The sequence below is a fragment of the Mytilus galloprovincialis genome, chromosome 3, assembly GCF_965363235.1.
Source record: "Mytilus galloprovincialis chromosome 3, xbMytGall1.hap1.1, whole genome shotgun sequence".
Taxonomy (NCBI): Eukaryota; Metazoa; Mollusca; class Bivalvia; order Mytilida; family Mytilidae; genus Mytilus; species Mytilus galloprovincialis.
Genome location: NC_134840.1, coordinates 30063005 through 30082887, shown reverse-complemented (window position 1 = coordinate 30082887; position 19883 = coordinate 30063005). Strand labels below are relative to the sequence as shown.

At 32.2% G+C, this 19883-nt stretch overlaps 1 protein-coding gene across 2 annotated transcripts; it reads right to left on the bottom strand.

Annotated features, from left to right (window-relative positions):
* Nucleotides 1–4030: 4030 nt before the first annotated feature.
* On the bottom strand, nucleotides 4031–19883 carry LOC143067666 (1-deoxyxylulose-5-phosphate synthase YajO-like). Of its 2 annotated transcripts, XM_076241108.1 has the most exons (8): nucleotides 12560–14003; nucleotides 10315–10460; nucleotides 8518–8668; nucleotides 8128–8301; nucleotides 7387–7484; nucleotides 6135–6319; nucleotides 5425–5564; nucleotides 4031–4195 (listed from the first exon to the last, which is right to left on the bottom strand). In XM_076241108.1, exons 1-8 carry the CDS (start codon nucleotides 12677–12679, stop codon nucleotides 4091–4093), a joined length of 1119 nt encoding a protein of 372 aa, XP_076097223.1. In that variant the 5' UTR covers nucleotides 12680–14003; the 3' UTR covers nucleotides 4031–4090. The 2 variants fall into 2 exon arrangements, 1 of the variants encoding a protein (XP_076097223.1); XR_012975998.1 differs by lacking the exons at nucleotides 4031–4195; nucleotides 5425–5564; nucleotides 6135–6319; ... (1 more) ...; nucleotides 8128–8301; nucleotides 8518–8668 and adding an exon at nucleotides 19774–19883 and having other exon boundaries at nucleotides 12560–16121.

Genomic DNA, 19883 nt, shown 5'->3' with positions numbered 1-19883 from the left:
TCCAGTTACATCTAATAAGACTTCACTGTCGTTTAAAAATAACTTTTGCGCATTATGTAATAATGTATCTGAATATATATCATGGAAAGTAAATATTTCATGCGACTCAACGTTTGAAATGTATTTCACTCTATATGATATTGTTAAAAAGGCAATTTCCATTCTCAATTTTAATTAAAGACGAATGTCTAATTTCCTTTGTTCCAAGCGAAAAAATCATAGGTAAAGCTGCAAAGTGTAAAAAGCCGCAACTTATAAAGACATGTGACATCACCGGAACATGGCGTCAATATGACAAAGACATTGAACATGCCTGTAAAACGCTCGATAGTTCATACCCACCATACAATAATATATTTTGCTTCATGTGCAATCCACCTCAAAAATCAAACTTACTCGAAGTTTCAACCTGCAACAAAACAGGACTTTAGAAGATTAAAGACAAAGATATAGAAAGCGCTTGTCTAAATGGTGGAATGATAGAAGCGACACATCCGTATAGGCATATATATTGCTACATATGTAATACACAAGAAAGCACGATAATTAGGAATAAGGAGTTATACTCAGTATATATGTCTAGAGGAGGTATTATAAGTTATTACTTGTATCCTGATGACGCGCTTGATCTTAGGTATGAACCAGTGTCAGCGAACCGTATCAGTTCATTATCAAGTTCTAAAATTCTGTGCGAAAAACGTTACAAAAAATGGAAGTATAATATTGATTGCAAGTTACCTCTTCCATTCAGTGTTTTGAGTTTTAGTATCTCAAATTTATTAAGTCTTGGTGATAAATTTCAGTGCAATTTAACTAAAAATATCCAAAGGAATTTTACACTGTGCAGAAAACATAAAAGAAATCAAACCATGTGTGAACCAGAAAGCGATATAAATGTTCAATCAGCATGTGAAACGATGTCGAACGAAATCGTTAGAAAAAGTATGACACAAAACTACATATACCGGTATAAAGTATGCGGGAATCAGTTTGAAGGGAAAATGATATATTTCAACGATAAACCAGTTGAGTTGAAACAGTTTACACAGGAAAACATTGAATGCTATCTATTTAACTGTATGGATGGTCAGGTTATTTATCCGTTACTGTATTTCTTTTGTAACTGCTGCACTGAGAGGGACAGGTTTACTGATATAATAAGTTTAACACCCGCGTCTGACATTTGGGACATATTTAATCGCAAATATTACACACCACTTTGCAAACACAACGAAATTTACGATTCTGCTCAGGTAAACACATTATTCTCAATTTGTTCAATGATAACATACAGTTGAATCTGACGATACATTACAAAACTGCATGCAACATAATTATACTCTTAAAAATCAATTGAAACATGACATAGATAGATATCAGAAGATGTATTATGGGTGTCAATGAGCCAACTCTCCATCCAAGTCACAATTTGTAAAAATAAACCATTATAGGTCAAAGAACGGCCTTCAACACGGAGCCTTGGTTCACACTGAATTCATTCTGTCTCTTTCTTCTTTAAGCCATGCCACTGTTTTTTTGGACTTATGAGTTCGAATGCCCCTTTGGTATCTCTCACCTATCTTTTTCCACTACGTTTCTAAACACTAGTAGGCAATTAAAATTTGAAATGTGTATCATGGTTTATATTCTCTCTTTCATATTTATTTTTCTATCGAAAAAAACTCTTTTTTCTTATAATTTTTGTTATAATAAGATGTCAGAGAATGTGAATTTTCATATACATAATCTTTTTTTTTTAGCAAATTGTAGTAATAACTGATGCATAAAAAAAGAAAATCACAAAAATACTGAACTGAGGAAAATTCAAAGAGGAAAGTCCCTAATCAAATGGCCAAACCAAAATCTGAAACACATCAAACGAATGGATAACAACTGTCATATTCACACAAGACATTTTTCTTTGCATGTGCACTAGTCATTATTCTTTTACCTCATATAGCTGGTTTTATTTTTAATTTCAGGAAAAATGTCGCAAAATTGGATGTTTCAAAGGAAAGCAGTTAATTGGTGAACAATGTGAACCATATTTGCATGCATCTTTGTATAATCGACCGTTTGGATATACATTTCCATATAGGTTTGCCACTACGGGTATTCGTGAAGAAATTTCACATATTTTACAAAACGATTTGAAGGAAATATTCAGTTTGCAATCCATTATTTGCATTGAGCCTAGAAATAAAACAGAAGATTCTTACTATACATACACCGATGTTTTTGGAGACAAAACGATTTTAGAGAGCGAAAAAATCCTAATAAATTATACTTATAATTTTCTTAAATCAAGCAATAAGAATATAACAGTTACTTTCGATTATACATCACATCTTTCTAAAATTAAAACCAAACAATCTTGGGTTTGTATAAATAACAGTCGTCTACTTATATCAGAGTTGTTGATATGCAGACATGTCGTATTTACAAGGAATGAATACAAGTTATCGAAACAAAACCATCAAATTGCATTGCTGAACTACGACGTCAATTTTCAATTCTACCAGTATTATATAGATTCAGAGAAGAATTTGGGAATTTGTATTGAGGATTTTCGAAATATGATCAGCCATTTTTATACACATAGTATTGTTTATTCCGCCATAATGATAACATGCACTTTAATATCTACACTATGCCTTCTCTCAACATTAATAACATACTGTTTATTTCCTTCACTGAGGACTCTTCCTGGAAAAATCATCATGAGCTTGGCATTTTCCATTCTACTGTACCATTCACTGTATTTAGTATTGATAATGGCCGAGAACGTTAACAATGCGGTATGTCAGATAATTGGAATACTTACTCATTTCTTCTTACTATCATCACTTGGTTGTTTTACTGCGTGTACAGTTCATATATTTAAAGTGTTTGGACAGAAGAGACTAACGTCAACACTAAAGGCGAATCAAAATAAATCATTGATCTGGTTGTATATAGTTTCTACTTACGTCTCTGCAGCTGTTGTTGTTTCTGTCAACATTATAGTCATATACATTGTAACAGCCAAGTCCACTGGGTATGGACGTAATGGAAAATGTTTCATCTCACGGTTAGAAAGCTTTGTCGCAACAGTGTTGACACCATTAATTGCAACATTTACTATCAATATCATTTTATATACAATAACAGTGTATAGACTATTCATAAGAACTACTTTGCATTTAACCCTATCTGATACTAGAAACAATAAAATGGAAGTAGGTATTTTCATTAAACTTTTCGTTAATACTGGATGTTCGTGGATATTATTGCTCGTTAATTTCTTCGTTAATGAAATACATATTTATACTGTAATAGCAGGTCCCAATGGATTACAGGGACTTTATATCTTTATAGGTTATATCTGTAACAGACGTATTTATCGATTATACAAAAGTAAACTGGGAATTACCGATCGACACTCTCATCCTAGTTCGAAAACTACTACAACTATGCTTTCCCTTTCGCGTTCACGAATTAAGAGCTCAGAAAGTGTACAAAAAGAAAGCTCTTCTAAAACTACAGATAACACCGTCAGTTTACATAATATTGAAAGTACATCGTCATAGATTTGAATAACCGAACAATTCACTCACACAGGATGTATGTAGTCCTGATATTTAGAAACACTATGATCTGTTAGAAACTTATTTTTACTATTCTTTCCATTTTAACAATCAATATAGTTTTACTTATTTTGGCAAAAGGAGACCACTACGTATCGATCTGGCTATCTGCGTATCGAAATTGACACTAATTTGGTGAATCGATATATAATATAATAGGGTTCAGATGAAATATTGTAGACGTTTGGGTAAGATATGATTATGTTTACAGCTCATTTCTTGAAATCACTGCAGCATGTACTATAATAGTAACTAAAAGGTAATATACTGACCAATAAATGACATCATATGCTTTTCATTTTACGACTAGACCAGAAAGTATATAGCACATACCGTTTAAGTCGTTTATCTGCAGTCTATATCATTGTGTAATAATGTATGATAATACACGATATATATAAAAATAAGATTGTATTTGGTTTTTCATTTTGTAACTATTAATGTTTATATATAAATGAACTATGTTATACAGTATTTGGGAACATTATTCTGGCCTTTGATTTCCATATATCTCCTTGATTCTGCACAAAATTATTATTTCTTTGTGACAATGTATCCAATTCCATCATCTACAAACATAAAAGGAAAAAAATAACAATAGATATTAATTTCATTGTTTCTTTTAACTAAGGTTGGTACATTGTGAGGTTTCACTCATTTTGGTCCTGTTTGGTGACATACTTCTTGCAGTATTTACATATTTTGCTTAACGCATGTTTGACACTGGACGTTCTGTGTGACGAAATTACTAATTTAGTTACAGTAAATAAATTTAGGTAGGAAAGAAACCATTGTAATCAGAACAAGTTATGCTATATAAAAAAGAAGATGTGGTATGATTGCCAATGAGACAACTATCCACAAAAGACCGAAATGAAACAGACATTAACAACTATAGGTCACCCTACGGCCTTCAACAATGATCAAAACCCATACCGCATAGTCAGCTATAAAAGGCCCCGATAAGACAATGTAAAACAATTCAAACGAGAAAACTAACGGCCTTAACATTGAAAAATGGTCGTGTCAAGGTTTAATGTAATGTCAGATGTTTCCCTGTAGTGTTTATTATTTGTGCTTGCAACCAATTAACACATGTTCAGAGCATGTTCATGAATTTACGTTTGCAGTGTTTATAACTATCACAATAAATGACAGCTGCTGAAAGATCTTACTTGGCCGCAAGCGAGATATCTGACATTGCTGAACTTAAGGTAGCCGAAAAAAGTTATCACAGGTACCAGGATTATAATTTAATACGCCAGACGCGTGATTCGTCTACATAAGACTCATCATTGACGCTCATATCAAAATAGTTATAAAACCAAACAAGTACAAGGTTGAAGAGCATCGAGGACCCAAAATTCCAAAAAGTAGTGCCAAATACGGCTAAGGTTATCTATTCCTGGGATAAGAAAGTCCTTAGTTTTTCGAAAAATTCAGTTTTGTAAACAGGAAATTTATAAAAAAAAAATAACATATAATAGATATTCATGTCAACATTGAAGTGCTGACTACTAGGCTGGTGATACCCTCGGGGACGAAACGTCGACCAGCAGTGGCATCGACCCATCGGTGTAAAAAGTTATTAAAGGTACCAGGATTATAATTTAATACGCCATACGCGCGTTTCGTCTACATAAGACTCATCAGGGACGCAAGTGGCCGCAAGCGAGATGTCTGACATTGCTGAAATTAAGGTTGTCGAAGTGTTTGAAACGTGACCGAAAAACTTAATGACGTATACTAAATTGTCTTTTCAAATCGGTTCTGCTAAAATAAATGAATAAAAACATACTTCTTCGTGTGATAATCGCCATCCACTGCCAGATGCCATATTTTCTTCTAACTGTTGTATACTAGTGGCACCTATGATAACAGACGCCACAATGTTCTTTTGCAGAACCCATCTCAATGCGATCTGACTGACAGTTTTCCCTTTAAAAATATACAAATATAGCAATACGTTTCGGAAAAAAATCGAATTTTAACGTTATTAATATAACTATTTCATTTCAAAATGTCATTTCTAATTAATAATGTATTGATATCATTAAAGATGGCTCTAATAAATAACAAGGCAAAGGGTTGTGATATTTAAAAATTGTTTTACCCAACGATATATTAATGTGCATGCTCCTAGTCTGGTATCTCGTTGTTTGTTTGTCAGTATGGTTAATCTTTAATACTGTTGTCATCGGGTATCTATATGATACTAGCAAACCATTGATAGTCTCTGATACGTTTGATAATCTTTCTATAAACATTGGATGGAATTGAGCTTGACTTACTAAATAGATACTTGCCTCTTGTTTAATAAATTAACAATACCTTTAGGTCTCAGTTTGCCAGTTTTATTTACATATACCGACATCTAATTTTATTCATATGTACAACTAGCAGTCATGATTTACTGATGGTTCTGTAGTCATTGTATCCTAAGGACTGACATTTTTAACATTGGATAATTATAAATTAAACTGTTTAAATAACATACAATTTTATTACCATGATTTTTTGCCATTTGCGTCATAGCTGACATAAGTTTCCAATAGGAATCGTCATTTTCATAATTCTGTAGGGCTGGACATGATTGTGTACTTTTATAGCCTATAGAACTGGCATGTGACAAACGTCCTGATGTTACAACAATACTACCATTCTGTTTCTTATATTTTCCACTTAGTAATCCACTGCAGAAGACACCAAAAAAAAAGTTTTTATAAATTTTAATTAATGTATTATCTAATAAGAATCTTTATATTACGGTCTGTAATAATGTTCTTTGATGTAAAAAGAAACATGCAAAAACAGCCAAAGAAAATCATTTCGGGGGAAAGCGTTTCATTATTTGATAGTCAGCTCATTTGTTGTTTTATAGTATTAGTTCGATCTATCCATCCAAAGTAGGAACATGTGAGAAGCCAGAAATTAGCTTAATCTTAGTTTGCATCATCAAAACTCTGTCTGGGAGAATTAAATTGCTACTCATAACGAAGTAAAATTCACAACCATTGGCTGCTTGTTATAATACTGCATTGTATGCAAACTTATATAAATTAAAATATTTCCTCGATATCATGCTCAACATCTTACAATGAATATGTTGATGTAATTATTATACTGCTCGTTTGAAATTTACAGTCAGTATAGAAATAAGAATAATACTGTGTTTTTCCTCGACTATGCAAAACAAAACTTCTTTAGGTGAACCTTGGATGATATTTTCGCACTGAAAAAACTAATGGCACCATCGGTTGATACATCCTGAATCATAATTTATCGCGGTTTTATATAGTTATGCATGCTAATATGATGCCTAATTAGTTCCGATAGAAAAAATGCATGGAAAGTTGCAACTACAACTCCATTTTTGTAACTTATATGTTATTTTGTTTTCTCCAAAATAAAAAAACTGATATGATGAAAAGCCTGATTTTTATTTAGTGCTAAATCTTTTAAGTTTACTGTGGCTTCGTCCTCGTCCAGGCATCTTGCTCGTGATATCAGAACCACCCTCATTCAATATTACTGGATACGGACATTCATATCAGTTGTCAAGCATGTATGTAAACTTAAAAAATACACATTTAGTATCAAATGACTCAGCAGATAAACTCAATGCACGAATGTTTCTTGAATCAGAAAAATGTTGCCCTTAACTCGAGCTTTAATGGTCAGTGGCACATATGTAAGATAAGGGGTAATGAACATCTTTACATTAAAAGACATTATGGATAACTTCAAATTTACAACATACCCCTTTAATGCGCCAAACGGCAAAACACCTACTCCTTCGTTGCTGCAGACTTCGAATTCATCGTTTTCGGATTCTCTCCGCAGTAAGTTATATTGTTGCTAAAATTGTGGAAACATATCCCAATTATACAATTATTGTAAAATATTAATGATTCGTAAAGAAATAAATTGCCAGTTTCGGGCAAATACGTTATTTCCCACATGTTTATGGCGTCATAGTGACATCACTAGTATAGGGGCCTTTTCTAATAAAATTTACAGATTGAAACAACTGGTTCATTATCAATAAAATTATAATAAGTTTGAATGAATCCTATGTGTTTACTATTTCTAATATCAGGTGCCAAATAATATTGGCACTTATCATATCTCCTTCTTTTCTGTACCATGTGCTAAATTACACACATTTTTAGGTGAAGTAATTAGACATGCACAAGTCATACAAACATTATAAAAGATATGATTAGTTCTTGAATTTTGCTGAAAATTTTGTATATCTAGTGAAGCAGTTTATGCCCAGGTCTGAAAAATATATGGAATAAATAATATGTGCGTAACTCTCGTAATTCTTAAAATAAATTATCAAGTATCTGATAGGAAAACTCTAAAAGGGTCTAAATTACCAAAATTTGGTTTATTAAAACTAAATTGCAAAAATGAGAAAGACATAGAACATTACATGTAGAAGTTTTAATGCCAAAATGCTGTGGTATCTCTTCAATATTTCTATAAAAGATAATACCTGTAAAGTAATGACAGATGGTAATCCCATATATTTAGACATGTCCATCATTTTCTGTAACTGCCAACCTTTAAGATTACTGGCACCAATATACCTTACTTTTCCTTCTCGAATTAGATCGTCAAACGTTCGCAATGTTTCCTCAAGAGGAACAGAATCATCCCAAGCATGCATCTGAAAAATAAATATAATGACAATGTATGGTATGAAGCGTACAAAGTATAATATAACTAAAGTTCTTTAATTTCGATATAACCGAAATGGAACATGCGTGTATGCAATAATCACAAGTATTATTGCTTTAACTTATAATTTCACATTTCACGGCATGTATTTGTTACTAGTTTTAATGCATGAGATTTTATGCCATCTCAATATTGTTTATTGTACCTGATATAAATCTATAAAGTCTGTCTGTAATCGTCGTAGACTTTCCTGACAGCTTTGTATAATGTGTCGTCTGCTTAGTCCACTATCATTCGGCCCTGGTCCAACTGGTGCACGTACTTTGGTTGCAAGAACAATGTCTGAACGATTTTGTCTGAAAAAGGTTTTATAATACTAATGTTCTGAAATCGTAAATGTGAGTTTCAAACTACTGTTGTTTTATCAGTGAATAAAACAGTAAGGAGATATGAAAAAGGGCAAACAAACTCATATGTTGGTTATAGACAAACATCATCGACAAAAAATGTACTTACGGCACAAATGATTTCATTTTTGAAACCCTACCAGCTAACCTTATACTGTATAACGGAGTTAAAAATAAAAACGTTTTACGTTTCCTTTTTTATTTGTATTTTCATGGTTATATGATTACAGATTATAACATGGCCTTTTTCTTATCGGCCCTGGCAATTTCCCGAGACTTTTAAATTAGCCAATTGCGCTAGGCGAGGGCTTATAAGGGTCTGGGGATGATACAATGACCCGATTGAAAAAGGACATGCTATAATCTATTTATCACATATTATACAAATTTTACAAATTCATAAAAAGAAGTAGAAATAAATTTATTACTGTTTGGCAAGATCCTATCTTTTTGTTCTCCTTTGAAGGAACTTTATTTTTCGATACATTAAAGAGATGTGATTTTTATTTCTCTACATTTTCAAAAAAAGAATTAACAATTCATGCTTACTATGATTTTTGTAAGAAAGGGGTGCATGTGACATGTTTTAATTGCTCATTTTAAAAAGTTGACTTTTTTTTGACGTTTAGTAGATTTTTTTTTCACTGGATACGTCATCTGTAAATGCTCAAGATGACCGTTTTGTTTCCATATAGATATATTTAGCTATGTTAAAAGACGTTTAATTATAACACAAATTGTTGAGTTTCTATGAAAACCTACTAACTATAATAATCACGAGTGCATTAGGGATATGCAATTAAATTGATTAAATCCACTACTTGGAAACTCCAACTCTTGTGGATTGAACAGTTTTGGCCAAAATGTGTTTGATAAATTTCCACATAAGCGATTTAATTAGGATTCATTGGGGTTTTTCTAAATATACTTCTGTCTAAGGTGTGCATTATTGTGAGAAGTATAAGTCAGTGTGTTCGTCCGTCCGGCTGTATATATGCAAGTCATTTCAACTGATATTTTTAGTGTATCTTTCTATGTTGTGATGTTACCCTATTGTTTGAGGTAAAGGTGTAGGTTGGTATCTATAAAAACGTTTAAACCCACTGCATTTGTTTACAATCAATTCTAAGTCAGGAATCTGAAAATCAGTGATTGTCGTCTGTTGATTTGGTTCATAAATGATTCTCGTTTCTCTTTTTTTTTTTATATAAAGATAAGACCGTTGGTCTTCCTTTTTAAATGGTTTTACACTAGTAATTTTTTAGGCCTTTAAAGCTTGCTGTTCGATGTGAGCCAATGCTCCGTGTTGAAGACAGTATGTTGAACTATCATGGTCTACTTTTACACATTGTGACTTGGAAGGAGAGCTGTCCTTTGGCATAACATCTTTTAATATCTACATATTTTATTAGTCAAGTCGTTGTCATGGTTATACACGAAGTGACTGGGACAGCAAAACACAATTTTCCTGGACGAAATTTAATTTATAAATTGATGTATTGTTATTTTACATTTGACATACCGCTAACTTGCCTTATTTTAAACTGAAGACGAAGAAACAACATTAACGAAAGTGTTTGTTTAACAATAATCACCTGCATAACCATTGTCCAATTGTCTCTTCTGATTTTCCATGAGAATATAAGTTTGACGTATCAATCATGTTACCTCCAAGTTCTATAAATCTATCTAAAATTTTATGTGAGTTTTCTTCATCCGTCTGGGTTGGACTTGTATAAATCTAGGAACACGCAAATACATGTTTTAACAATCTTTTCGTTTAAGCCTTCATTTGGTACCATAATTACCCAAATGTTTTCATTTTGACAAAATTACATTTTTGCATAAGCTTATACATATAAACTAATTTGTTAAATATATGAACAACGTATGTTGTTGTAATTAATTTGTGAATGCTCTCAAATAAGTGGTTCCATTTCACAACAGAACCAAAAGAACAGTGATAACCTTCCTAATATATAAAAAAGAAGATGTGGTATGATTGCCAATGAGACAACTCTCCACAAAATGACACAGGAATTAAGTCAGCTTTGTCAAAGAGGAAATTACAATCAAAGTCTTGGAAAATAATAATAATTTAATGAATCATTATAAGAAACTGGTTTCTTACGAAAGAGGAAAAACCAATAATAAACCCCTGAATATAAAAACTAGAAGATGTTGGCTTTTTGCCAATAAGACGACTTTTGAAGGCACAAAAGTACAGGTGAAAATGTTACTGGTCAATGATCAAAACAAATTGATGTTCCGTAAACACATGATGTACACCATGTACTTCTCTACTTCTATACATTTTACTCTTAACTAATGTAAAATTGTACTCTTAAATAATGTAAATGTTATTACTTATAATATGTTATTACTTTTTACTGAGTCTTTTATCTGCAAAATTCAGTAACTACTAACGGGAATACTTGAAATAACGCTATGATCCGAGTAGAATGTTAAAACAGCAGATACACATGATTTACTCGAGAGAGAAAAAAAATGAAAAAAACACACTTCATGACGTAGAAGTCAAGTCACGGCTTTCAACATTGATCAAAACTCATACTACATGGCAAGCTATACCCGGCCTGTCACGAAGTGACAAATGCAAAACACTTTAAACGAGAAAAAAAACCTGGCCAGGTTAACAGTCCCGTTATTAATACGAACTCCTGCAATAATGCCCACGTCAGAGTTTCGACAATTACAGAACATAATACAACTGACTACGACTGACTCCAGACCAATCCGATTGTATTGTGGTACAGCAGACTGTGATAGGATTGCGTTCCAACAGTACCTGATCATCCGGATGTGGCGACAGTTTTCTAACGGTTATCTTCCGTCAGTGTCGGTTCACTGTGAGGTCACTGTCTGATCTCTGTCTGATCACATTTGGTGTAATCGGGATGCTGTTGTGGACAGATTTGGTCGTTGTTTTACCATGTTGTAATAATACATCGGATTAATATCGGATTGAGAACTGTATAATCGGGTCAAATTCGGCTCGAAACAGCTGAATTTGGACGCTTCCTGAACAATATCTTATTTAATCAAAAATTGTCAAAGCCACGACTCACAGGATCCTGATTAGCATTTTTAAAATTTTAGTCGGATATGGTCCAATCAAGGATGGCAGTAAAAATCGAGAATGTGTGACCCCGGCGAAACTTGCATATATTTTGTTGTATCTAACAGACATTTATCTGTTTATTTCCAATAGAGTTCGGGCTATGTTTGATGATGCTCTTTATCATTGCGCTAATTGCAGTTGAGAGCTATCTTTTGTCATTTTCTGACGTGTTCAGAAATACGCGTTAATGTCTGATGAGTATACTCTTATTGGGATTTTTTCTAATGATTTCAAAGACACTTATGTGTGAAATATATAAAGGGAAATGAAATTAGGCCTACTTAAAATTTGGTTTACCGTCTCTATCATTGATTTCCCCCGGAGAAGTATTTATAGAAATCTTTATATATAATTGACGTAATAAATAAACATCTTGAATTTGTACACTACTTTCGTTTACAATTTGAAATGTGGATATAAAGTGACGTATACGTTGTTTTTCTGTAAAATGAAGCTTTCGGATAAACCGGTTTATTTTGTATATATCGTGATATTGGTTGTGTAACTCACACTACTTAATAACAAGTCAAGAGTACTTTAGAATTGCTGACTGTTATATTTTCATATATACATGTATACGTGGTTTACGTAATGATATTATTGACCTTCCATATAAGGTAAATAGTTATGTACCTAAGTGTATACATACTTAATATAAAACGTGCATTAGCACACACATAGTATGTGTTAGTACTTACGGCTGAATAAGACTTTTCATTTTTACCAAACGTCATTGTTCCTAGGCATAAATTGGAAACGACGAGGCCAGATCGACCCAAATGGGTATAGTCTACTGTAATTTCGTTACCGCTGCTCATCGTATGATGAAGATCTAGTACAAGTCTTCTCCGAGGCGTATTCTACTTGAATAACTGATTTGTTATCTTTTCCAATTTTTCACATTACATGTAAGGTGGTCTAAATAAACGCTACTCTGTTTGTTTCAGTTTTATAGTTAGACTTGATATATTGTTTAATTAAAAGAGGCGTTTTTTATTTATTTTTATTTATTGATCAAGAATTGAAATTTTCGACATCATAAACTTCGGTTGACGGCCTTTGTGTGCATATATGTCAACGTAGCTTTCCAAGATTCTAGTTTCTTTCTTACACAATAGACCACTTGCATAAGGTAAATAAACTGAGTGTACATGTGTTAAAAATACGAATATAAAGACTTTCATAAGCACGATAAAATTATGCATTATTCTTTCGGAATATATTTATTTATTTGACAGCAATTCAACTAGTTTTCTTCTAGAGCAAAACCCAGGTAGAGGTCTCATATCAGTATGGTAAACAGCTGAAGATACACAGACGAACATAGACAGTATATTTAATGTGTGATATATATGCCTTTTTACAAATTATTTCAAGAAGGCACATCGTTTATATAATTAAAAAGGAAATAAAATGACTGAACTAATACTAATTAAAATAAAACAAAGAAAAAAAATAAATACAACAAAAAAACTGCCCGATTCATACAAATTAATGGGGGGGGGGGATGCACAATAAATACTGTACATTATTTCTAGTCTGAATGAAAATTATCTTTTGGAAAGACCTGTTCACCGAACTTGTTTAAGATTGTTTTGTGAGAACTTTATAATTGAAACAGTTGTTAGTTAATCTTTTTGACATGGTACATTCTTTTCCATATGAAACCAGATATCAATACACCGTCTGAGTCTTTTCGGTAAAAAAAAACAACGATATAGTAATGTTAGAACTCATCTATTATGTTATCAGAAACAAATGAAGTGTCAAGAGAAGAAAAGACAGACTTTGCTGCAAAATTCGAAGTATTAAGATTTAAATCATTCAAATATGTTTAAAAATCCACATAAGATTCAGACTTCTAGCTGAGTAGACGAGCTACAATCTTGTCTTGACCATTTGTAATGTATATACGTCAAAGAGTCACAAAGATGCTTTCTATGTATTACCACAAAAACAATAAGCATCTCTTAAATACCAAATGACCAAAAAACTATCAACAAAGCCAAAATATGTCCAAAACACCACTGAATAATCCTGCTCCACCTTCAATAATGATAACCATAGAGAATCTTAATATTAAACTGTATCACTTTACATTGTAATAATAATTATAAACGTGTAGTAAACTTGACTCTTATTTAGCAGCCATGAATGTCTTGGAAATCATACGATTCTAAATTCGGCGTTTGTAATTCATTGATAGATGACTTATCGACACAAGAATTCGAGTTTTCTTTGATCGATGCAGAAATCTTGACGATTGTTTCTTCCGTTTTAGTATTATGTGGTGACTTTAGAATAGTATGATCCCCGTTCGTGTCTTCTGTCATGGCTCTTTGTGATGGCTTTACAATAACGTGGGTATTTGCAGTGCTTTTCAATATCTTGTCAGATCCACGAGATTTTAAAACTGGTCTGGTTTTACATTCAAAAGATGATTTTGCAGCAGTTTCGTTATGATCATCAAATTTTGATGATTTTACATGTGTTTCATCAGCTTCTAAAATATTCCGGTCTTCTATTTTTTGAATATTTAGAGACTTTAGAACATATTCGTCTCTTTCCATTAGCTCTGACAATTTTGGAACAGTGTCGTATTTTTCAATAATTGTCTTTTTGTACGTTTTATCACATAGAGCTGTTTTGTCGTTATCGGAAAGATGTTTGACTGATGTTTCTGACTTTTGAATAGTTGATTCATAAAATTCATTTGTTAGCTTTTGCTTTACACGGGAAAACCTTGTTTGTTCTATCTGAGATTCCGGATGAAGTCTTGTCCATTGTTTTGGCAGATTAACAGATTTAAGACTAGTTTTATCGGTATATTCATATTTCCCTGTTTCATTTCTAAATGTGTTTAATGTAGATTCAGAATTATTATTTTCATACAAGGCACGATTATTTGTGTCATCTTCAATTAGGGAGAGCATTAGCAATTCTGTAGGAATATTGAAACTGTCAAATTTTGATGATGAAAATTGATTTTTGTCAGGTTTGAAGTGTGTGGCATATTCTTTAATGAATTGCGTTTCGCCATATTCACCTTCCTCTCCTATTTTTATTGCCATATTTAGAAATAATGAAACTGTATCAATATATCCAACATTCCGCTCAAGTTCCGCAACTCTTGCTTTAGCTACGTAATACATGATTTTTCTACGAGATTCTATCCTTTCCCAAAGACGATCAAGTTCAGCAAGCATTAGTTTTGCTCTCATTAGACTGTGTTTATCGATTGTTATTCCAGATATCGGATCACCTCTGAAACTTAATCCTAACAAACAATATACAATTCGTATTATAAAAAGACGCATCCAAAACTCTCTTATCAATTCATCTTCTTCGTCCACACTTTGAAGTCCTAGTTCTGCAATATGAATTACCTTGTCACGCAGATTTTTAGTAGGGTATTTTTCATAACGACAAAGAAGGTTAAACGCATATATGTAAAGCAAGTTGGAGATTTCCACACATCGATCTACAAGAAGAGATGTACAAATAGCACTTTGCAAATGCTCTTCCTCATCATCATGCTTACCTTCAAGTGCATATCTTATAGCTAGTCGTGATTGATAGGATAAGTGTGTTATGCTTGAGTTAGTTGTGTTTGGAATAAGTCTTTTCAGTTCTATCATTAAACCACTAAGAAAACCATTTTTAGTATATAACATTAAATGAGAATCGATTTCTGCCAGAAGACATGCTGCATATTTATCAGCAATCTCTGTTTTGATGGTATCATCTTCACTACTCTGATATCTGTCTAACTGTAACTTATATTTCTGAGATTCTTCATGACAATATTTTCGTGGATTGATAAATGCATTGTTATGAGTGTTAATTTTGAAGTTCATAAATAATCTTTGTGCAAATCGATGACTTGAGTTTCCTGTTTTGGTTCTATGAATACAGACAATTTGTTTTTGTTGTGACGTCGCAATTCTTACTTTTTGACTCATTTCTATAGCTACGTCCCTGTATCCGTTCCCAAGCAACACTTCCAACACAGATTGAAGTTTGCATTGCTCAAGCATCAACAAGTATAATGCATCCCAAATGTACTGTCTGTCCGAATAAGTTTTCAATAAATTATATAATTGTTTTCTTTGGTTTGCAGAAAAGTGACCTACTTGGAATAATCCATCCACTACTATTATGGGATCAACATATTTTTGTAAAGTGTGCCTGTAGCTGCAAATAATTTGTTTTTCGCACGTATTCATTTCTTAAGATTTATGTTATCTTTATTCTGGCATCCTAAAACAAAACAAAAAAACAAATTATATTCAACAAGATTCATTTATGGCTGACCCGTGTTAAGAGAGAGCCACATCTCTTGCACGTAAAAGACACCCTTGTAGATTTCAAAAAGAGCAGGCTAATTCCGATACAGGCAGCACTCGCACCCGCAAAGTGAAAAGGGATAAATATAAGTTGCAAAGCATGCTTCCCAATCCACTAAAAATAAATATGTTTAAACTAAAACTAACAAGATTGAATTTATCATCAGAAATCAAGCGAAAAGGAAAAGGAAAAGTGACAATGCTTTAGGTTAAATAGAGTACCAAAATGTCTCAAAACCAAATTTAACCTTTTAAGCATGTGTAACTGATCATGATATTCTTAACTTAGTACAAGCGTTTTCTTGGAAATAAATATTTTCTTTCTTTGGCTCTGCTTAAAGGAGCACTAGCTACGAAATATATAAAAAATCTGAAGTATGATTTTTTTTGTTCAATCATTAATGAAAGTGAAATAGTGAAATAATAAATTACTTTTAGCAGCTAAAATGGTTCAATTTTGTCAAATTAAGCTTATAAAAATGGATAGTGAATTATTCACTTGCAAGTGAATAATTCGACCTCATTAAACCTGTTTTCATGTGAACTCCAATTTAACCCCGTAGAAAGAGATAGAACAACGCATGCATTGTCCGTGTACGGTTATTTAAAGGAAAAGAATGTCAACATTGAAAGTGAAACAAAGGTAAATAATTTGATTGACTGATTCGATCCACAAAAAAATCATTCTTATTTAGGAAAAAACGACGATAAACAATTTTTTTTTTATCTATAATACAAAATTTAGTAGACATATAAAAATCCAACTGCACGAGTTGCTTAATCTATTCATATCTATGTTTATGTTTACATCGCTTATATGGTAATAGGAGGTCAACTCGAAATTTAATTAGATGGCGTCATTGCTAAAATTCACACGAAACGAAGCTAAATCTTATTGAGACCATGGCCTGTAAATTGTTTATTTTATACGTTTGATAGTTTGGAAAAATGTTTTACATTGCTATAAATAAAAATGAGAATTTAGGTCAAATTGGTGAACATGAATTTGACAGCTAATGCCCCTTTAACGAGAGAGAAAACATACATCCATCTGCACAACAGTCTTTTAAAGCGCAAATATTTGAAAGCTACTCTCTTTAAACATGTGTACCTTTTATCATACTTGACTAAATCATTTCACTTTCTCATTAATTATCAGTAAAATAAGTCCATCAATTAGTAGTCCTTAAATTTGAAATTGTTGAATACCACATTCAGGTTGCAGTTCTGTAAATACAGACATTGCAATTTTCCAAAGGAACTCCTTTTACGGCTAAAACTGTACACATTTTACTACGGATTTTTGAAAAAAAAATTATATCCTAAAATGGAACTCTCATATGCACTACTTTTTTTTTAGGACTGTGCGACATATTTTCCACATGTATATGCCCCGAACTTCTAAGAGTTTAAACTTATACATACTTTATACTGTACTACCCCTGTCTTTACTTTCCCTCAGAATTCAAGGCTGTCGCTACATGTTTTTTTTTAATGTTTACTAACAACATTCCCAAGTAATGACTCTATGAGAGGAAACATAGATATCATATCTGGTAACCAGTAAGTTAACAAAACAAAATATCTATGAATATTATATATCTCCCCAAAAGAGGCGTGGTTGATGAAACAGCTGTGTTTAAACCTGAGTTCAACCTTCAAGCATAGAAACTGAAAGCGTCTAAATAGAGCAGTATAATAAGGTCACAGGGATATGATTGGAACACAAAGGGTTGTTTATTAATTATATCATGAAAAATTGTTGCCAAGAAAACGTAAAGATGATTGTTCTGTTTTGAATAAATTTATCTTCGATACCAGGCTCGCAATTTTGACGCCAGACACGCGTTTCGTAAAATGAAATCATTAAAGACGCTCGAATAAAAAATCGCAGTGGCCATACAAAGAACCAGATTCAGGAAAGTTTAGGACAAACAAATCCTCAAAGTTTGACACGGAAGGGCTGACTAGTTTAATTGCGATACCCGCCACAGCTACGGTAATCTGTCATTGGGAAGAAAATCCTTAATTTTTCGAAATTTTCAAAGGTTTGCATATAGTTACTAATGATTACTAATTATTACTATCAATATTAATGGCAATTCATGTTAACACAGATGTGCTGACTAGCGATACCTTCAGGGAGAAAACTCTACCAGCAGTTCCACAGATATAGTGGTTGTAAAAATAACTCATCATAAATATCAGGATTGTACTTTATTACGCCTAACGCGGGTTTCGTCAAATAAGACTCATCACTTATCAGTGACACTCGAATAAAAAAACTTGAAAAAAGCCAAAAAAAAGTACGAAATTGAAGATCATTGAAGACCAAGCATTCCTTAAAGTTTTGCCAAATACAACTAAAGTAATCTTTTCCTTTTGGTCGAAAATGAAAATTGTTTCGAAAAATTCAGTTTTGTAAACAGCTAATTTATATTTATTATGACCATATCAATGATAATTCATGTCAATACAGAAGTGCTGACTACAAGTCTGGTGATTCCCAAGGCAGGAAAAACCCTAGTGGTTGTAAATAAATTCATCATAGATACTTTTATTTCATATTCATAATATCAAGATATTTTCAGTCTATATAAAATCGGAGACTTTTTTCCTCAACATCAATACAATCTAATGTTCTTTCAAAAGTCTTCCCTTATAAACAAATATGTATTGAAGTTTTATGAACTGCAATCAAAAACAAAGATAAATTTATTTTAAACAATAAATCAAATTCAAAACATTGTCTATTGTAAACAACAAGACGGTGTAATGTGTTAACAAGTGTATGATATATCGTACTAAATATATCATGTTCTACAAACACCAAATACGTGTAGATATTTTGATGTCTTAGTTTTATTTGTTTACACTTCAATTTAATATTTTGTTTTAAAATACGTGCTAAATGAGAGAACATTCGGGCATTATACCAAATGTTGATGAGAAAACAGTCATCATTAAAAAAAAACAGTATCTGATTCAAAACATCAACGTTTTGTTTATTACGTTGTTAACTTGTTTTCCCTTAATAATATATTTTTAAATATCTTAATGTGTTCCCTTTTTGTATGTTGTACATTAACAGGTTGAAACAATTATCTGAAACTAAACACAGTTTTACCAAGAAAGATGCACACCAAATAAGTAATGGTTTCATATATAAAATATAAAAAAGAAGATGTGGTATGATTGCCAAGGAGACAACTCTCCACAAGAGACCAAAATGACACAGAAATTAAGAATTACAGGTCACTGTACGGCCTTCAACAATGAGCAAAACCCAGACCGCATAGTCAGCTATACAAGACTAGTCGTGAACGAATTAAACAGCAATATGTTTTAGATTTTGGGAATAGGACCATAGCTTTTAATGAACGAGTCATTTGTATAGTTCATAAAACTTTGTTTGTAAGGAGTTCCTTATTTTGATTGAAACAGAGTTCCATATATATCTTTTTGCTTTTATTAGTGATCGTAGATTTTTCTGTTTGAAACAATTTTAATTATCTAGTTAAACATGTATGTGATTATCTATATCATTACTTATACAGTGTACTTACATATATGCAATATACTTTACTCCTCTTAAAAATGAAAGAAATTAAAATCTTTCTATTCACGAGATATATTGACCTTTAATTGCACACGTTTATCTATTAAGAAAACACAA